The sequence below is a fragment of the Diadema antillarum genome, unplaced genomic scaffold (genome assembly GCF_040938485.1).
Source record: "Diadema antillarum isolate AM-2024a unplaced genomic scaffold, OU_Dant_1.0 seq00000675_RagTag, whole genome shotgun sequence".
Taxonomy (NCBI): Eukaryota; Metazoa; Echinodermata; class Echinoidea; order Diadematoida; family Diadematidae; genus Diadema; species Diadema antillarum.
The window spans coordinates 703,989-726,135 of NW_027271581.1; the positions used below are offsets into that span (position 1 = coordinate 703,989).

The 22,147-nt window shown below is 39.3% G+C and overlaps 1 protein-coding gene across 1 annotated transcript in view; it reads left to right on the plus strand.

Moving 5' to 3' along the window:
* Positions 1–22,147, plus strand: part of LOC139737015 (adenylate cyclase type 3-like) — a 54,285-nt gene that overhangs the window by 10,460 nt on the left and 21,678 nt on the right. Inside the window, exons 2-3 of the mRNA XM_071647690.1 lie at positions 3,964–4,113; positions 5,243–5,361. Of these exons, the coding sequence (XP_071503791.1) occupies positions 3,964–4,113; positions 5,243–5,361 (269 nt within the window). The remainder of the gene's footprint in view (positions 1–3,963; positions 4,114–5,242; positions 5,362–22,147) is intronic.

The window sequence follows — 22,147 nt, forward strand, 5'->3', positions numbered from 1 at the left end:
CACTACATGGGAGCTTTGAAACTTCTACACAGAATTTCAGTCGTGACCTTTGACCTTGACCTTTGACCTATATTGTACATTTTGCTACAAAATGCTACTCCTTCGCCATTTCTTACCCGATTTCGATTCCGTTTGCTTTATGTGATGGCACTAGGTGAGGGCTTCAAAAGTTCTACACAGAATATTGACCTTTGACTCTTTGACCTTTGACCTTGATTTTTGACCCATATTGTACATTGGCTACAAAATGCTACTCCTTCGCCATTTCTGACCCGATTTCGATTCTGTTTGCTTTATGTGATGGCACTAGGTGAGGGCTTTAAAACTTGCACACAGAATTTTGACCTTTGACTTCTTTGACCTTTGACCTTGATTTTTGACCTGTTTTGTACATTTTGCTACAAAATGCTACTCTTTCGCCATTTCTTACCTGATTTTGATTCTGTTTGCTTTATGTGATGGCACTAGGTGAGGGCTTCAAAACTTCTACACAGAATTTTGACCTTTGACTTCTTTGACCTTTTACCTTAATTTTTTACCTACATTTTTTGTACATTTTGCCACAAAATGCTACTCCTTCGCCATTTCTAACCCGATTTCGATTCCGTTTGCTTTATGTGATGGCACTAGGTGAGCGCTTCAAAACTTCTACACAGAATTTTGACCTTTGACTTCTTTGACCTTTGACCTTGATTTTTGACCTATATTGTACATTTTGCTACAAAATGCTACTTCCGGCGGGGACATATATTACGCACCGCGTAATTTCTACTTTTCCTTGTTTTAAAAGCCTCACCTACAAGGCACACACGCACACACATCATCATCATCATCATCATCATCATCGTCATCATCATCATCGTCATCACCATCATCATCATTATCATCATCATCATCACCACCACCATCATCATTATCATTTGCGTACACCTTGAAAAGCAAACACCTCCACTTGCTCCATGTTTTATACTATGCATTGCCAGATTTTTTTTTCATTTTTGTATTGTGTTACTGTAGACGAGCTATCCAATGTGAAGAGTCTACTAATTTAAACTTAAAAGAACCCGAAAAACAATTGAAAATATGTTTCTTATTCAGCAATGTCCTTGGCTATTTTTGTTAAGATACAAACAACACTAGTCACACGACAGCAATGAAATTCAAAGATACACGAAGAGTGTGCTATTTTTCTATACTCCCTCAGCCCGACATAATTAAATTGGGTCCTTCTCATTTGGATGTAATTGCTGAGCCATCATACGTTTATATCCTTCTTCCAATTACGACAAGCGTGTGCAGAACAGGGCTCGCATGTAATATTAATGTACGCGGCGATGCGGGAGTAATGGGATATGGACGTGTGGTATCTCTACAATGTACATAATACACTGCATGTCTGTCTTTATAGATGAGAGCATACATAATTATGTTGCATGAATATTAACCGACTCGGGGCACCATTATGCAATAGCCATTGACAGTTTGCACAGTGTAGTGCCCGATGGTACCGACTGAGTTAAGTCAGTGTCTATCATGAAACCTTGTATCCACACTATGTACTTTCAGAGCGAGTCATCGCGGATGGCTGGGAACGAAAAATGATATCAATGAATAATGCTTTCAATTCTATCTCGCAGCTCAAAACGGCCCGGACGATGTATGAATTTTGCAAAACAAAATCACCGGTAATGGCAGCGGCGGAATACGCGCCTTATAAAGCTGAATAAATATTAAAACACACACACACACAACAGGTAAAGCTTACTCCAGAAAATGGTGACATGGTTTATCCGCACTTGCTCTATATGCATGTCGTCTCCCAATACACGCACAAAGTGTTTGATGTACTCTTGTGCCTTCGCTATGCCCCAATGGAAAAGGGATTTAAATTTTCTCTGTTAGTTTCGGCGGTTGATTAAAATTGTAAATATTTCATTACGATGCAGTGCTCAAAAAGACTTCTACCTTAAAAAGATAAAATATACTTTTCTATCAGATACCGTGTCAATTACGACATTAAGGGCATATTTTGGTGGCCTTTGAAAAAGGTATTAATAATACACCAAAATCTCATGAAAAGTTGTCTGCATATACTTCTGCAGCGTTATCACTAATTCCTATCGAGTTCTTTTAACATTTTCTATTTCCTATTGATTTCACCTACAAATGAGTCCTAAGGATCTGCACTGTTACCGTGGTTACTACATGTACTATGAAAGAAAAGTAAAATATTGTAATTTTACCCTTTTTTTTTGCATGAGTGAATACAGTATAGTATGCAAGCAACATTTGCCTATAATACAGGAATTAAATGGGCAATTTTCCTCAGCGGAACAAAAAGAAAACCAACAAACCAACAAACAAAAAACCACATGCTAATGAAATGAAAGGACAGAAAGTGGAATATTGTGGGGGTTCATAGAATTAATCATAAAGTAATTAAGGTCAACCAGTCTGTGCGGTCTGTTTGTTACTGTAAATTATATCTATATGCGTAATTGAACACACCCACACATAGTATACTTATACTTTTTCTTTTCTCACGAAAATGAATACTTCTGTGAGAGCTCATGTAGACAAGGACAACGCTTCTTCTGCTTCTAAGCAATGGGCTATGAGCAACTTACGTAAATCTTTATGTTTTACAGGCTCTTGCCTTTTCCTCTTTTTTTTTTACTTCTGAATCGTCTGTTTAACCAGGCTTACAAATGAAAATGAAATAAATTGTCTTCGTGATTGCCATCTTTAGTGGTAATCCTCATGGTGAAACATTTTCTCATGTTCGTCGACCTTGCATGTTAACATCAGCGGTAGATATGGGGGTGGGGTACATGTACACTGTTACACCTACCTCTCTTTTTTTTCTCCTTAAATGTTCTGCTTGTTACATTGTATCATGTTACTTTTTGACGTTGGCATTATCATTACCCCATCATAGCTTTGTTGTTCCTAGTTTCTTACTCGAATGAAGAGGGAACAGTGGGTAAAACTACTAGCATGGGGGGGGGGTGTTTGACAAAGGATGTAAGTCGATCATAACACTGAAGATCAATGAAAATGGTTGATACTTTGTCATGTAGCAATTTATGTACAAAATTAGATAAGTGACAAGGTTATACGTCTGTAAATTTGGATTACAACCTGAAGTGGATTTGGAAAAACATGGAATAAAACTGAACAGGGAAACCAGTGCCATACAGTACCGTGATTTTAGTTCATCTTAAGTTCATCTTAACTTGTCTGATCGACTTGAACACTTTGTGAAACATCCCCAGGAATGGAAGCTGGCCCGAACTTGATGTGAACCCACACCCTTCTGCGGCCGCAAAGTTTCAAGTTCTGTGCCTCTATACCAATAAAATAAATCAAGACTGAAATGTACTACCGGGACGATTTACGAGTGCCTTGTCATGGAAAGCTGTATAGATATGCTACTCGTTAAAGGGATGGATAGTATTGGTTGAGATGAAGATTCAACTTTTAAGATTTTGCAAGATACTTAAAACCCCTGAAGAAATGTTGCAGAGCATTCTATAAGGAGTTCGAAGTTTATTTGACTGTTCGATGAAAATCGGTTTTGAAATGGCTGAGATATCCAAAAATAAACTGAAACAGCGCGATCCTAATAAAAGGTGTGTGCCATCTTTTATTAGGATCACTTTGTTGTTGATATCTCAGCCATTACAAAACCAAATTTCATCAAATAAACGTTGAATTCCTCTTAGAATTATAATTATGCTCTTTCATATTTCATAAGAGCTTCTCATTATCTCACAAAAAATAGTTTGAAACCTTAAACCCCATCTCAACCAAAACTACATATACCATCCCTTTAAGTTCCTGTCTGTTCAATCTGAAATGTATATGTGTCACACCAAAATGTGAAAAAAAACCTTCTTGCCCCTTGAACCTAATAAAATATCGTTTTTGTTTTGTTTTGAAAATTGTTCTGTTGTTCTCTAGATTGGAGCGAACATTCTTCTCTACCTGTGTTCCATTGTGCTCGGCTGCGTGTGCTACCTCGTGTCGGACAAACAGCACCGGATGGCGTTCCTTGAGACGAACGAGTCGATGAAGACACAGCTTACTATACAGGAACAGGCCACCCAGCAGGTAATGTCCGGTCAGAGGAGGACAAACCTCCCTGTTTACTCATGCATTACTGTAGTATTTCATTTCAGTTAGTTCCACAATTTCAGTATTAAAAAGCAGGCCACCCTGCAAGTAATGCCCGGACAGGGGAGTACAAACCTCCCTGTTTACTCATGTATACTATTCATTTTAGTTAGTCTCACAAATTTGAGTAAGCAGGTAATGTCCGGGCAGAGAAGAACAAACCTCCCTGTTTACTCGTGTATTACTAGTCATTTCAGTTAGTCTCACGAATTTGAGTAAGCAGGCCACCCAGCAGGTAATGTCCGGGCAGAGGTGGACAAACCTCCCTGTTTACTCATTATATTACTAGTATTTCATTTCAGTTAGTTCCACAATTTGAGTAAGCAGGCCACCCAGCAGGGTACGTCCAGACAGATAAGGGCAAAACTATACCTGTAGTTCACTCATGTATCACTTCATTTCAGTTAATACTACAAGCCCAGCTTTTTAGCATTCCTCCCCATTTCAACATTTTCGTATACTTACAATTTTTCTGTAAACTTATCCTTTATTTTGTATTATGATGAAATCTATGTACTTGTATTCAATTTCTGTAATATATTTATATGTTTCTGTTGGAAATGAAAAATAAATGAATGAATGAATGAATGAAAAAGAAAATCCCAAAAAAATTTGAGTAAGCGTCAACAAAACAGCACGCGAAAAACAGATCATACACGAGACAATTATACACACCTATGCTACGTACAAATCATGACATTTTACTACGCTAGTTAAGGGCAAATTTCTGTATTCATTTCAACAGACAATAATAAAAGTACCTTCCATCCTTGTATAAAAGATTCAAATTGCGGAGGAAGAAGAAAACATCATTGGCATTTCAGAGCTGCTCCCGGATAATAAAAAGAAAAGAAAAAAGAGCGCAAAACTTCATGTTTATTCACAGCTTTGAAGTGGAAACTTACCCTGGGTATTACTGGGTTGCAGAGCTAGATTTAAAGTTGAATTTTTGTCCTCTTGGTTGGAAAATCAGCAGCTAACAATTCTTATTAACCCGCGTCTTCTTTTTTTTTCTTTTTGCGTTCTATTGCCCTCCTCTCTTGGGTTTTATAACCCACTTCTCTAGGAAGGGTTATTACTGTCCGTCCTCCCCAAGCACGTAGCGGACGAAATGGTCATGGACATGGGGAAAAAGAATACTGGACAGTTCAACCGGATTTACATCAGACGGCACGAAAACGTTAGGTAAGACCAGTATGTTTATACCTTCTCCGATGGCGTGTTTGTGTCTGTGACGACCGTTTGGGTTGTTATTCTCATGTCGTGTTATGTTCGAGGCACGAATTTACGTCTATTTGGCCTTAAAATAGAAAGTAATGGCCCCCAAATAATGACCTGTTGCAATAGCGACCCCATGGTCACAGCGTCGTCGATTACCGGATTCTATGTCCATCGGGAAGAGAGATAGGTGCCTGGCATCGCTTGGGGTAGTGATAATGGGTGGGCCCCCTAGGAGAGGAGTGCCAACGTTTGGGAGGGTGCCCTGGGTTAATCAGACCCGATCACTGACATTATTGAACCTCCTCGGGATCATTTGCAACCAGAAGGTTGTGTAATCATGATTTGAAGAGTATAAAAAAATAATGGGAAAGATACGGGTTTATACATTCGACACCGCGTAACTAGCAGGTGCTTTTGAAACTCGGCAACAGCATTTCTGAAGATGTCATCGACTGACTCGCAATTCGATGACTATGATAGAACATGCTTTTAGATGGGGTAGTACCGTAAAAAATGCGGAGCCTTCGAAAGAAATAATCTATCACAGATATAAAGGAAGACGGACAGACAGGCATATAGATAGATAGATAGATAGATACATACATACATACATACATACATACATACATACATACATACATACATACATACATGGATAGATAGATAGATAGACGTATGGATAGATAGATAGATAGATGGATGGATAGATAGATAGATAGATAGATAAATGGATAGATAGATAGAGAATGGGAAAGAGAAATAGTAGAGAGAGAGAGAGAGGGGGGGGGGGAGAAGGAGTGCATCTCAAGTGTGCTTCTTTTATAATCAGTTAGTCATTCCTGTCCAACGACAGAAATGTCGTCTGTTCCTTCCTCGCTTCTTCCACAGAAATCGAGCTTGTGTATTCCCATCGTTCGTCTTTAAGATTCGAGAGTAGAAGCGGCCTTCTCTTCAGTATCCTCGGGTCAATTTAGGCCACTCGCACGTTAATCATCAGCTCGCAGAGTGTATCCAGCCGGGAAAGAAAAAAATAGAGAAAGAAAACTGAAAATCTGTGCGTTGTCATAATACACAGAATATTCTGCCTCGTCAATGAAAGCCAGAGCACTTTGCGATTAATCTCTGAACTCGGCTCGATTTCAAGATGATGAATGACCCACGTTCTTGTTTGTGTGCTTATTTGATTGTTTGTTGGTTTGTTGGTTTTCTCGCACTGCATACGAGTGTTCGCTACACCAATTAAAACTCGTGTTGTGACAACTGTCCTTTCAATTCAATATCATGAATGATTCGTTGCCGCGTTTTCGTGGTATGTCAGAGGCGTGCAGATAGCTCATCGAGGTCAAATTATTGAAGTTACATATATTTTTAGATGCAAATTATGTGGAGTCGTTTGTATACTGATGTATCTGGGAAATCATCTCTTCCTTGATCCCTTTGTTGGTGGAGTATTGGAATCCGAAGTATAGCGGCTGTAACTATGGTGACTGCGTGCTCCAGCGAGATGTTTTGCAATTTGAAAATTGATTTTTTTTTTGTCCTCGTCCCCCCAGCTTGATACATGAATGTAATTGCATCCATGGGCGCTGAACAGTGCTGTCAGGATTGGACTGACAATAATTCATATAGCTGTGAACACGGTCTGAACGGATGAGGCGTATGAGAATGTCCGCTATTTCTGCTTTGTTTGCTATTATTCGCTCACAGGTAGCAGTAGATGTCCTTTTTTTTTTGGGGGGGGGGTGCCATTGTTCTTACATGATAGCATAAACCTCTCTATACAAACAAGCCCTTCTTCCCTCTCCAGCTTTCCCTCTCTCGTCCTTTCTTTTTAACCCTTTCCTTCCGCAAGAGCCTTCGATGTCCCCAAAACGAGACTCTTTTTGCAGGTCGACAGGTTGGTAATCAACCTGTGCGAAAGAAGTCAAGAGGTACATGTACACCTGTACGTTACCCCCTTTCGACAGTTAACTACATGTGCCATCGAACAATGAAAATATCGTTCAAGCGTGAGGTATGAATAGAACGTGCGCTGATGGGCTCACAAATTCTTTGTTACACATAGAAGGCACCTGAATGGGGTCAGCGAAATTCAGAATCTACTGAGCTCAGCATTGAGCGCTGTGTACATCTTCATACGAGTTTTGTATATAGCAAAACAAGCCCACACTTCATCAGAAAAGGTAAATTAGGCAATGATACACGCATGAGTTTTCAAACATAAAGAGAACAGATATTGATAGAAGAAAATTTAATATTTTTACCGAAGCCATTTTCTCTGTGCAACATAACACAAGTTTACATGAATTTAGGCAACGAATGCAGACAGTCCTGTCTACATTTTGGAAACCTGGTATACCAGCTTCCCGTATATCAGTTGACGCCACGGGAACCTGGTATACGAGGAACAGATTAACGGATGACCCTCCATCCGCCTATCATTCTCTCATAATTAGGGGGCGCTGTGGCTTTTTAGTGGATAAGACTCCTGACTCCCGATTGGAGGACCTGAGTTCGAATCCCGCCCAGTGCTTATATCTTTTTACAAGATGTTTTACCCACCACGTCCCTCTCGACCCAGGTGTATAAATGGGTACCTGGCAACGCTAGGGCAATGATAATGGCAGGGCCCTCTCGTAGAGCAGTGGCAACACTGAAGAGGCTACCCTGGGTAAATAACTCATTATTATTGTTATTGTTATATATTATTATTATCATTATTTTTATAGTAGTGGTAGAAGTAGTAGTAGTAGTAGTAGTAGAAGTAGTAGTAGTAGTACTTGTCAAGTGAAAGATCTACTTCACAATTACTAAGATTTTTACCTTCAAGAAGACAAACGAAGATTTAAGTCCTTCAGAGCGGCTAAAGAAGGGTAAACTGTGCAGTTGCAATAACTCCTGCTCAACTCTCATGTAAACTGCAATCATTCCGTGCCAGAGAAGCAATCAGGGGCACCTTATTTCCTCCTTAAAAACCACTTTCATCCTCCAGTAAGGCATGTCGAGCTCATCTTCTCTCTGTCTCGATCGTTTTCTTTTCTCCCCTCCCAACCCCCCAACCCCCCACCCCCACCCAACCCATCCACTCTCCATTTCTCATTCTTCTCCACACATGCTTCTGCACAAGTACTGTGTTTATTGATCGAAGAGAGGGGTTGAGAAATCGGAGCCGCTTCGAAATTAGATTTCTCAATCCGGGTACCTCCGAAGCTGCTCGTTTGAATTCCCAGTGCACGTATCTATCACAACGCCGCTGGTCGGTAGCGCGCATTAGCACTAGTCTCTTTGGTTACGTCAGTCTTGATTTGTCGCTGTTTATTATTCCGTCGTCTTCCAACCCCTTTGTTCTTTCTTTATTTTTTTTCTCTCTTCAGGCGGCAAACTAAATATTTTGACATCGTGTCTCCTTACCGTGCAGTGCGTTACGGCTCTCATTCGAATGTCATGGTTCGTTGTTTGATGTTCGTTCGCGGCGGAAGAAAATACCACTGGCCTCATCCAAATCGAAATCCACTTTAGATCGAAACCGTCGCACCATGTTGCTTCAGTCCTATAATAATATATCAATCGCAGTGAGGCGTGGAAGCTTCACACAAAAAAAAAACGCGCATGAGTTACGAGCCAGGACGGATATAATCACTTTGGTTCCTCTTTGTCGTTTCCGAATGAGTCTGAACTTTGTCAGATGCTGCAACAGTCATAAAATCGATCTTCGTTAATTTTTCTCGGACTATCTTACTCTCTCGCGGCAGCCGCAACTGTGAGTTGGCGCCAAAACTCCTTCTATCGAAAGTAATATAGATGCGCACATTGCCTCTCATAACATTACTCCCTCTCTCTTGCTCAAATGCAGCTCGATAAAGTTTCTCCTGAAGGGCAGAAACAACGCGAGACACTTCTTATCTGTCTGTCAATGCACAGGTGTTCTTGCAAGCTCAGGTCTTCCCCATGGCGGTGCGAACTCGCTGAAGGTCAATGACCGGCGACTTTTAGTGTCATCAGCTGCAAGTTGTTGTTGTTTTTTTTTTTCAAATATGCCAATGACAGAGAAACACACTTCGAATGATTATCATCCTCATAGAAAGAAGAAGGAATTAAGGGTAAATTGTGTCTTGAGATGTACAGGCTTATCGAAATGAGTGTAGAATAGTGTGTCTAGGCTCTATTTTGTTGCATGTAATGTACACAGTCATCTCAATTACATGTTGCTTCTAGGTGATGAATATTCACACACACACACAATCACACACAATCACACACACACACACATACACACACAGGCACATATATTACATTTGAGGACATTGTACTAAATAAGAAGGGCTGTTTCATTATGGTAATAAGTAGACTTGTACGGTTATTTCTTTCGGCAATAGGATTCAAGTGGAACACAGTGATATACATCCCTTACTTGCGTACTGCTGCACAACGCATTATGTGCTTTTTGATCGTGGAGATTATAGCGTTTACTTTAGCTTGGGGGCTATATCACTATTATTATTTATTCACTTTGCGTATGATGTAATGAACGGCAAAATGCATGTATTTTAGCGGGCAATTTCCGCGACTTTGATGCAAGCGAGTTATGACGTCAGACCTTTGCTGGATGATAAAAGGAGTGATTGATCTGTTATGAGTGGTGTGTCTGTGTGTGCTTGTGTGCGTTTGTGTGTGTGTATTTGTGTGTCTTCCTTTAATATCATGGGAGCAATCATCCGTCGAAGCACTTAGGTAAAAACGACTTGGTATTAAAGCATTTTAGGTGTTTGTCACTTTCTTCGATCTTAATATCGCGGGGCTTTTTTCACTCTCTTTACCCGAAACATTGCCACCTCTACGTAAATGCCCTTGTTTTTCTTTATATACCTCCATTATTTCCATTTGACTTTTTATTGCCTTATGCACAGAAGGGATAAGAAAAAAAAAAACAAACCCCGGTGTTTCCACATCTGGGGAAGATTACCTGTCAGTCGTCTGGAAGACGAGGTGCTGACACAGATGGCTCGGCGATTTTTGTGAATCAATTATCAAGTGTGATTGTTTTCCAGGGAGCATTCATCACCTGTCTCTTACCCTGCTGAATCTATGTACCCTACAAAACACTCGTTGGATGGGATGGGGCTGGAGGGGGGGGGGGGGAGGAAAGGGGGGTGTATTTTTACCCCTCGGTGTCGGTCGATGTGGTTTTGTTGATCACTGGTTTGAGGCAGACTTTGTCACTAACTGGGCAGCCACGTCGATAATGAATTTTATGTTTCTCTGTCTGTCTGTCTGTCTGTCTATCTATCTATCTATCTTTACCTCTCTCTCTATCTTAATCTTTATCTCACTCTCTTTATATATCTGTTTGTCTCACCATTCCCGTATTTTATTTTCCGTTCTGGCTGCTTCACTTCCTTTTCTCTCCAGAAATGCATATCCGTATAGTTTGCGTAGTGTCAACGATAGGCACAACTGATTTTAATCCCTCTTTCTTGATGAATTGATATAGAGTATGATATTGTTTTCTCTTTATATCTCTTAATTGTGTGTATTTGTCTGTTTGTTTCTCTGTCCCACACTCTTGCTATCCCTGTTTCCCACTCCTATTTGTTTTTTCTACCATGTTTTCAAGCCGTCTTCACCAGATTCTCTTTATTTCTGAACATTATTATTGGACCTTTGTCACTTGAATTCTAGGAGCAATCTCCACGCGAAATTACATTTCGAACTATGGAGTGTCATCGAGATCGTAATGACTTTCATCAATTCATTTCTTTCTTCGATCGTTCGTGTCTCTCTCTCTCTCTCCCTCTCTCTCTTTCTTTGTATTGCATATTTCTCTCGTGTATATTTATCTCTTCCTCTCCTCCCCTCTCTCTGTATTTCATATCTCTCTCTCTCGCTTTATATATTCATCTCTCTCTCTCTCCTTCCGTAGTATATTACTGTTTACTAATAGGAACGGTACAAATTGACACTTCCATCGCACTTGACAGGTAATGTCCTTAGTCACAAGTGGAATATGATCGCTGCATTAACAGTCTTTGAAGACTGGTGACCATTTCTTATACAAACAGAACGTTATTTCAGTGCAATGATAATATATCGTCATCCATTGAAACGGATGTAATATCGATATTTTCTCTTCATCTGTATTCCATACATTGCGCCTCTTGGATGCCATTAATGCAAGGACATTTGAAAATTTTAGCGCATTATTCTCGTAACGATCTTTTCAGTGTATTTCGGTGATTAGACATTTTCATTTCGTTCCGCCGTTCCAGTTTCAGAGATATTGATGTTGTAAAAATTAAAGCACTTTTAGTGAAGCATATCATCAAAGGAGAAATGCCCTCCTATCAAGGATTCTGTACAAGTACTTGTATTTTTTTTTCTTCAAATGCTATTTCGGGCTGATCTCCAGCATATTTTCACAAGAAAGGTAAAGTCAATGTTTATTTTTTGATACGAAATGCTTCTGATTTCAACAGTAATAAAACTTATACTTCTTGACACGTGGACAGGAAGATAGGTTGGTTGCATCTGGCATTTTATACATCTTTTCAGCTCATCTGAATTTACACGGACTTTTCATCTTCTCTGATTAATGTTATTAATGTTAATGGTCATATGAATAAGCTTCTTCACTTTCTGTCTTTGTTTTTGTTTGTTGTTAATTGTAATCATGTATTTTAAGAGGGTGTGGTAAAATTTTTCCTAAGGTTAGGGTTAGGTTTAGGGTCATGCTAGGGTTTTAGGTTTAGTTTCATTTGAGGGTTAGGATTATTGTTAGGGTTATGTTTGTGGGTAGAATTTACGTTTGGCTTAGCTTGCAGATATTTCATGGGAGCAATCGTCGCAGGAGCAAATGTCATGGAACCCTTTAGTTTCAAATCTTTAATTTATTCATCTTATGTCTTTCTGTCCCTTTCGTTTTCTATCTGTCTACCCTGAAGTCTTCTATATATCCATGTATGTCTGTCGCAGTATATTTACTCATCTCCCTTCTGTCACCTCATCCTCTCTGTCTCTCGGTTAATATATTTCTTTCGTCTTTATTTCCCTCTCGCTCCATGCATGTCATAACTACGGTTACTGCAAAGCGGGATGTGTCACGCATTGGTGGTAATGGAGCCCTACTGCGGAATCTGTTTGTTAATATGTGCATTTTTAAAAATATTTACGTCGTGTGCCAATATCCTTCTTGCGTGCGACTTTTATAGGTGTCAACGTCTTTCGAGATACGTGTGCGTGTTTATGTATTTTTGTATCTGTAAATAAGCCTGTGAATGTGTGTGTATGTGTGTGCGTGTGTGTGTGTGTGTATGTGTGTGTTTTGGAGATATTCCTTGGGGAATCCTTTTCCCAGCCAAGCTCATTTGAGTCAGACAATTTGGGGAATTGCTGCTGCAGCACGGCGAAAGGCGAACAGAAAGGCGTTAATGTCACCCTGTTTTTCTTTTTGTTTTTTTCTGTGCAAAGGTTCACACTGTTTTGACCCACAGGAAATAAATAACTATAAACAACACCGGTAACACACACACACATATACAGTATATCTCAGCCATTTCAAAACCAATTGTCATCAAATAAACGTTGAATTCCTCATGGAATTACATGCTCTTTCATATTTCATAAGATGTTTCTCATTATCTCACCAAAAAATGAAACTTGAAATTAGGTCTCAACCAAAACTATACAATCCCTTTAAATTATAGCTGTCTATGCATGTAAGGGCATCCGAAAGAGTATACTGCCGGCTGTATAGCATGTATGCCCCATTAGTTTTCTAGGTAGACATGCACTGTTTTGTTTCTCTACCTACAAGATTTGTGATTTATCATTAATTAAAATTTTTGTCCAGCACATTTTCGTAATTCCAAAGAGAACCAAGGGCATATATTTTGGTGTGTTTTTCTGTTTTGCTTTGTTTTATTTTTCGTTCTTGCGTTATTCTTCTGAGTGTTCTCAAATGAAGCTCAAACGTATTGTCTGTATAGACTCAACACCAGTCGCTTTCAGTGACTGCTTTGAAAATAAAATTGGTTGTGATGCAATGTGCCGGGACGCTTTAGCAGCGATCCCGGCAACTGCTGAAATTACTTAGACTTTTAGTGACGAATATTTGCACAAGTTTCTGAAATCTTCGAAGAGGTGACTGGTATTTTTTTTTCTCTCCATCTCTGCGAATTGACATTTCAAAAGGCAGCCATCTGTAAATGATAGTCCCATCTGGCATTTCGGAATCACGTATCAGTCTGACATCTTTCAGAATTCCCGGTGCGAGCAGACACGCGATCTTTTTGCCGAACAACCCTCTTTTATTTTATCTGTTTGCCTTTTGGGTTGTATCGCTGTTATCTTCTCCCCTCACCCCCCCCCCCCCCGTCCCTTTCTTTGCTGTCACTCTCAAGCCTACATGTATCATTAAAATTATCGTGTTTATTGCACATTATTCATCATGCATCAGGGCCTGTAGCCTGGTGCGACGCGTCTCTCATGTCGCATTTGAATTTCCAAAAGTCCGACTGCTGTTAGAAAATCAGACAGCGTGTATTCTCGCTTTGAACAATCATGTCACAACACAGTAACATCACCATCGTTGTACCCAGGAACAACAGCAACGATAGTCAATTCTTTTAAAGCATAGTGATTCTTGGGACATGAAATATTGCACATATATATATATATATATATATATATATATATATATATATATATTTAATATATATTGTATATATACATATATATATATATATATATATATATATATATATATATATATATATATTTACACCAAGGTAAATAAACATTATGCTTTCTATTCTTGACTATGCATCATCTATCTCTTTATGTATCTATAATGTATTACTTGTTAAGTTCCGCTGGTCGGTTTCACTTTTGGTTTGAAAAAAAGAAGAGAGAAAAAGTAATGGTTCCAGACGAAACCCAGACACGAAATCAGTGTTTCATTGATTGGTATGTTGAATCATGCCTCTTTTTCTTCTTCTTTAATTTGTTTTTTGATAATTATCTTTTCGTGACGTGCATACCGATAAGTAGATCGAATATTTTTGACGTCGAGCACACGTGTGCGTATCTTCCAGAAACAGAAGTCTAAATTTGCAGCTCTGTAAAACATAATTGACTTAAATGACAAAGAACAGTGGGATTTTTAGGTCTACCATCTCTTCTTTTCTCCAGACACACTGTTTAAATTTTATGTTTGATTCTGTTGTTTTTTTTTAGCACACAATTTCTACCCCGCCCCCTATCCCCCCCCCCCCCCCCCGAAAAAAAGAATACAGGGAATGTAAGTAAGGAGGTGATTAGGGACAATTTATTCAGGAGTTACAAGAAAACGGTAATATAAATGCAAAGAGGCACTAAATACTTAACAATTCTTCCTTGCCCACTCTTTTTTAGACGGAAAGGAAATAAGACCGCGTCAAATTTGTCATTTATCATCAACACCGTCTGAAGTTTATATACGGCCAAATTTATAGGTTGCAGAAGGAGAGCGTTTTATTAAACCATCAGCTCTAAACTAGTTACGGTAGTTACACGTTGCCAAATTATAGTTAAAAATTTAACACGCACTCTTACACGTGTTCACACACACAACGCACACACTCACACGCACACACACACGCACACACACACACACACACACACACACACACACACACACACATAGACCAAGGAGGTATTGGGCGAGCTCGCCTAGTTTACTATCTTGCGTAGACGTAGATGTTCACACACAAAATTTGTCACTCACGGAGATCATTGGAGATAGTCAGGCACGAAAATCTTTACGGACTGAAAACAAGACATTATAGGGGAAATAATTAAAGGCAAAACCATGAAAACAAAAGAACAGAAAAATTATACGTGAGCTTTGATAGCTTGTTAGCCTCTCTTCACTATTTTGATAATGAATTATAAATTCGTATGTCTATTACTAGTAGTCGCCGCAATGACAGACACAAGAAAATTAAAAACGTTGAAATGAAGACAACAGTGTATGTTGGTCGCATCATCATCTTATTGAGGATGGGGGGAGATTTATCTGCCTGTCTGATTTGAGAACTGATTTCAATTTTGATGATTATTCTCTCGATATACCAGTTTCCCAAGGAAACTCTCGAATGAAATGACGTCAAAATGATCTCTTATCTTTGTAACACACGACATGCACACAGACACACGCACGCGGACACAAGCGGATATATGCGCACTCGCGGACACATGCAAACACACTACTATACCCACCCTCACAATACACACGAACGGTGTTCTTAATGGCGGTAATGAAAACCATGATGGGTTTCTGTGCTGCTCTTTTCCGACGCGGTATAGACATTATCTCGTCAAATAACTGCGCTGTTGAAAAAAATTTCCTACCCCACTGTAGAGTAAACTCGCGTCATCAGTAAATTGTTCATGCCGTTGTGTGGCAAATATGGGTGTCGACCTTTAAAGCTTTTAATGCATCAGCGACATGTATGGTCACGTGCCATCCGTGCATGGAGAAAAGGCGTTGGATGCAACCCATCAAATGGACGGTGAGAACAAATATGAGAAAGAAAGAAAAAAATGGGCATAATAGAAATGATGGGTTCATCAGTTGCAAGCGACGCCAACTTTTGTTAGAGTTTGAAGCTCGTGTGGCTGAATTCCGTGCGGTGATAATATCACGGATGCGTCTGATAGACAGCAATTTCTCTCCCAATTTTGAAAAACATTGGGGTTTTTCCCCCTCTGTCTCATCGACAAAGATGAAGCCAAGAAGGAAAAATAGAAACAAAAGCAAAACAAGTGATCCACAATAAAGAGAATGACTACGCGTGTATTCCTTTTTCGGCGAAAAGACGAGCGCTCATTTAGTGTATAATGAAACACAAGCTGTAGAATTAATCATCTAATCAGAGGATGCTCCGATCCGATCAATTCTATAGCCATCGTTTCTATTGATAATGAATGAATGCCTCTCCAGCAAAACGATTCTGTGAAAGTTATGTTTACAGTTGTCGTTTCCATGGATGCAGAGTTCTATGCAACAAGCGGTTTCCCTTATTTTGCGGAATTTTAGCGCGATCATGCAGACGATCGATAAAGTCTTCGTCGATTGCAATTTCTCTGTATTCATTTCCGCGATTATTGTATTGCTTTGAAAATATACCTGTTATCTTGATTGCTATGCCCGCCTTCCACATTATTCTCTGTGTATACACGGTATAGGCGGAGGCAAAAAGTTTGCATTTAGCCTTGTCACTATGATATAGTCAGTCAGATAGCAATTACCTAAACCTCCGACTAAAAACATCATGAACATGGTGGACAAGTTATTATCAGCCGTAACGATTTTCTGAGATTCACGCTTCAAGCGTAGAAACGAACCATGTAATGAGCCACGCAGTTCTCACTGGGGAGTTCCCTCAATTTTCAGCTTAGAGTTGTTTTTGTTTTCATTGTTTTTCTTGCAAACTACGCAGTGCAGTCTTATAAGTATCGATCCCCTGTCACCATGAAAACCAGATCACTAAATTGTAATTTACGCGAATACCATAATTCCGAATCTGAATCATTAACCCCCTGTCATCGACAAATCGCTTCTCTGCGTGTCATCGATTGATCCATGCCCTCATTTATCCCGAGGACATCACGACGTAAATCACGCTCAGTCACCATCTCAATCACTGTAGCAACGCCTTGAGGTACTAGTATACCACCCTTCATTTTATTGAAATAATTAGGTCTCCAGTGTCATATCGGCATTGCGAGATGTGAATGGGGTCATTTTGTTCACGTCACGCCACTTTACACATACCACGCGTTTTCCGGTTTTTAGACATTTCAAAAGACTCGAGGTTCAAGGTGGAAAGAATACACGTCCTACTTTATAGCTAATCTACTGTTTCTGCTGCCAATGGCTACTGAAGATTCAAACTTGCTGTGGATGATTCCTCGATTGATCACCTAATGGTTGATACTTCATTCATGACATTATTAAATTCTTTTAAACTTCATAAGCTCCCTTTGCCTTCATTTAGAATTCCTGTCGTCTTGAAAGAAATGAGTACTCAGTAAATAGGTGTATTATACACATCTTTATAAAGTTCGGGGGCAGCGAAAAATAAAAGGTTTGAAAATGAAAAAGAAGCACAAGAACCCCCGTGACTTTCGTAGGTTCTGCCCCGACACTGCCCGAGATTCTTTCCATTGGATTGGGGGTGGGGATGGGGGTGGGGTGGAGGTGGGGGTGGGGGAGGACATGCAAAGGTGCATTGACCCTTGACCATACCAACCACGACCAGTTTCCCCGTCCTCCCCACCACCCCCTCCCCCGACACACCCAAACACACCCATACACACGCACACACGCTTGCTATCATCGTTCCGCCCCCCCCCCCTTTGTTTACTGTATGCTCGCTCAAACCCACACTCGGACATTATTCTATTCAATTCAATTCAATTCAGTTCAATTCAATTCAATTCAATTCAATTCAATTCAATTCAATTCAATTCATTTATTTATCATTCTCATTTTCCTCCAACAAAACATAACACAGAGTAAATCATAAGCATACATTACACATGCTACTTAATACACGTACATTCTTATGCAATTCGTTCGAGCATATAAGAAAAAATTGCATATTAGTTATAATGCTCAAGTGATTGTGGTGCGGTAAACTGCGGCAAACTCCCAGTGACGTTGCTGCGTTATCAATGGAAGTCGGTACCCGCAGCTCGATAACAACAAGAAAAAGTAAAAGTAATAGAAAATAAACAGTGGAGATTGGAGACGACGTAACGAATGAAAATAGCAATCTTGCACTCCTCGTGTACCGCAGGGGATGCGAATTACGTCGATATCTGTCAATGTCCACGCTGGTTGAATTAAAACATATATCAACCCTACCTCATGTGCTCTGGATCCCCACCTCTGATTTAAAAAAAAAACAACAACAACAAGAAAAATAAAAAAGGAAGAATGAATAAAAATCGATTGTAATTTGAATCTTAATTATCATTTAAAGAAAAAGCTTTCACCAGTAAAAAAAACTGTGAATTAAATCAGTGCGATTGTCTTGCCTTCCAATTAACAATCATGGGACTGCTACTGACGTTATAGGTGTGTTGGTTTACGCAGCAAAAACGCGAGAACTTCACAATATATACGAATGTCTATTGAATTACCATGCTTGTATTTTATGCTCGGCAATCCAATGTGGTAGTTAGAGGCGAGGTTATTACATTAGATATTTTTCCCTCAAACAGCTTGCTGGATGCTCATTTATTGGATTACTTCATGATCGTGCATCGAAGTTTTTTGAGGAGGGTGGTTTCTTTACGAATAAGAGTACAATAAGAGATCGATGCTGGAATTGAATAAGAACGGGAGTCACATATTTCTTCCGTAAATGTGATTTTGTATTATTCATTTTCTCACGCATTGTAATACATACATACATACATTATATATATATATATATATATATATATATATATATATATATATATATATATATATATATATTGTTGTTGCTCCGCGTATTGGCAGTACTAGAAATAACAATAATAATGTCACAATAGAGGAATGCATTAAATGCCAATCTTGATTTTAATGAAAAATCCGAATTTTCGGAGGTCCTCCCCCTTCGTCAGGGATGACAGTGCGAATAATTAAAATCAAGATTGGCAATTAATGCATTCCTCTGTTGTGACATTATATATATATATATATATATATATATATATATGTATATATATATGTATATATATTTATATATGTATATATATATTCATATATATATATATATATTCATATATATATATATATATATATATATATATATATATATATATATCCCCACACTGAAAGGAAACGAGTTGTACTTTGAAATTGCCAAACGTATGATCAAACAAAGTGGCAAATCTATATCCTATGTGCAGGGAAAAGAGAACTAAAGGTTTGAGAGAAATGTCTTATTTCACTGCTTTTGTTTTGTAATACTCAGTGTCTCAAAGTGGTATTGCGTAAATTGGGGAAGTCACCACGAAAGATTTGCCCCGAACCTTCCCCGTGTCAACGGGCTGCTGTGCCGTTACAGGTTGCCCACTCAAGCCCCTGCACAGAGTGCACGCTGACGTTTATAAATTCAACGCTACAATGCTGTTTTTCTAACATTAACGAAAATGACAGTCATGATCACTATCATCATTGTCTACGTCATCATCATCCATTGTCTGCGTCATCATAATCATAGTCTACGTCATAATCACCATGATTATGGTAATGATGGTCATTATGGAAAGAAGATGATGGCGATAGGAAAGAAGGTTACGGTTGAGAAGCAGAATATGTTCTGCCAGAAACAACGAGCAATCCAATTCATACATTTTGGAGAAAATGAAAATATAGGGACTTAGTTTTAGTGCCTTAGTTGGTAACGCTCACGAAATCACCGCATGCCATTAATTGTTTTTGTCGCATGAACCTTTATCGTTGTTTGTGGAACTGTGAAGAGTATAATCGGGCGAAGCTGGTTGAAATCTATGGTAGATATGAGATGAGTTAATAGTCCTTCCTAGCAGCGGTTGATTGCAAATTGGACAGGACATTTTATTTTCGAACTTTCATGTTTTGCATTATGATTGTAACATTGTGGTGATCTAGACAGACTCGCTGATGAGTATCTCTTCATTAATATCTACGGTACGGACCATGCAGGGAAATTAACATTGGTTATGCAGCAACTGCGTCACAAAATAATATTTTGTTTGTTCCTATCGTTCGTAATATCAGGCCATCGAGGTCTATGTTTTTTTCTTGTGATTCAAGTGTGTTACGAAAGCCGAAAATATAAAGACTAAAGGTCAGAGGATTCTGTTTGAAAACAGTTCTACATTATTTTGCTCTTACTAGGCGATGATGTGCTTTTTTGTAGTTTTGATACTTGCCCTTGTTTGTGAACGTGATACCATTCTCTTTTTCTTTCTGTTAGCGTAGAACGTGTAGATATGTAAATTTTTGACCCGTTATCGATGCTCCCACAAAAGTATAATTTTGTTCCTGTGTTTGTCAGTTATGGTTAATACAAAATCTGCCACAGCACAGTAAATTTCAACTAACTTTATGCCGACCAAAAGATACAGTGCATGATTAATGGGTGCACTGATAGTGCCCCCCCCCCCACCCTTAGTCGCTATGTGTTATTAAACCAAGATGTTTTTCAAGCGGCCTACTTATGGCTTCCATTCTACTACATTGATATAAAAGTTTACATGGTACATGTAGTAGGAGCTTTTCGCTCCTTATATAATTCAGAGCATGTAATAATTCTTTTAATTAGCGGATTTTCACGACCCATAAAGTTCGATGACCACCATAACGACCCTCATTCGACCGTCGCGACGCGTCGTCCTTCTGCCTAAGTATGCGGGGCTCAGAAAGTCCCAAGAGCCCTTCCAATTGACCTTTCACCAAAAGTTTAGCGAGAGTGAGAGTGAGAGAGAAACAGACAGACAGACAAATAGTGAAAGGTAGATATACGCACTGCCGCGGTCGCCATGCCAACTGGCGGTATATCATGTTCCTCCAGAAAGACTCTTCGGCAGCTAGAAGTGCTCCCCTGGCTGTTTGCTTTCCTGTTTGTTGATGCTATTTAGCACGGCCCATAACTCATTACGATCCATACATGTCCGCCTCTCCCTCTCTTTATATTCTATCTCTCTCCCTCTCTATATATTCTATCTCTCTTCCTCTCTCTATATCCTATCTCTCTTCCTCTCTTTCTATATATATTCATATATTCCATCTCTCTCGATCTCCTTCTCTTCTCTCTGTTTCTCGCACAAGCAAACACACATACACATGCACATGTACGCGCGCACACACTCACGCACACTCTCGGATCATTGTTCTTTCTATGTCTGTGAATACCACTAAATGTATATTCTCTCAAGCAGTATATCTCTTTCTCTTCTTAATATAATCTTTCTCTCTTTCGAACCAACCATTTCCCCCCTCCCTTGGACCCAATTCCCCTCTCTCCCTCCCCCTCATCCTGTTTTGCTCCCTCTGTCTTTCTCTCAATTTATCTGATTTATGACTGCATCATAATTATCTCTGAAGAAATTTGACCCGCTAAAGGTCTCCGCATCCTTTGATTTTAACAAGCCGAAGAGATGATTCCTCTTCTCCCTTCATTTCGTCCTATCATATACTTCAAGCGGAATGCGAAGTCCGTGTTTGCATAATAAACTTCCAAGATGCAGAGTCCTCGGCTCTGGAGACCTAATTTGCATCGATTTCGCCTCTCGATTTCGCCTCCTGCGATAATAAGCGTGTCTGCCTCGCTGCGACGTTCCGTCTCAAGCCGTCTTGTTTTTATTGTCTGTCGGTGCGAAGCAGCGAAATAATTCAGACGGTGTCCTGCTACAGAAATATATATATATATAAAGATATCAGAGAAACTTCGAAAGATTACTCTGTTCTCTGAGGAGAAAAACTTGCTAAAGTGGACCAAAATGAATCATTTTTGTGTGTGTGTTTTGTTTTTAATGAATTCGCATTACGTCGAAATTGGATAAGGCCCTCTACGGGCCAGTCTTTGTTTTCGAGTCTTCATTAGATAGGGCTCGACGAAGCCAAATTTAGTATCAACAGGAAGCTAACGCTCTTGATGATGTACTGATACAACCTCTATCAGTTTATTATTGAAAATCAATAGCAATCTCATCATGAGTATGATATACTTAA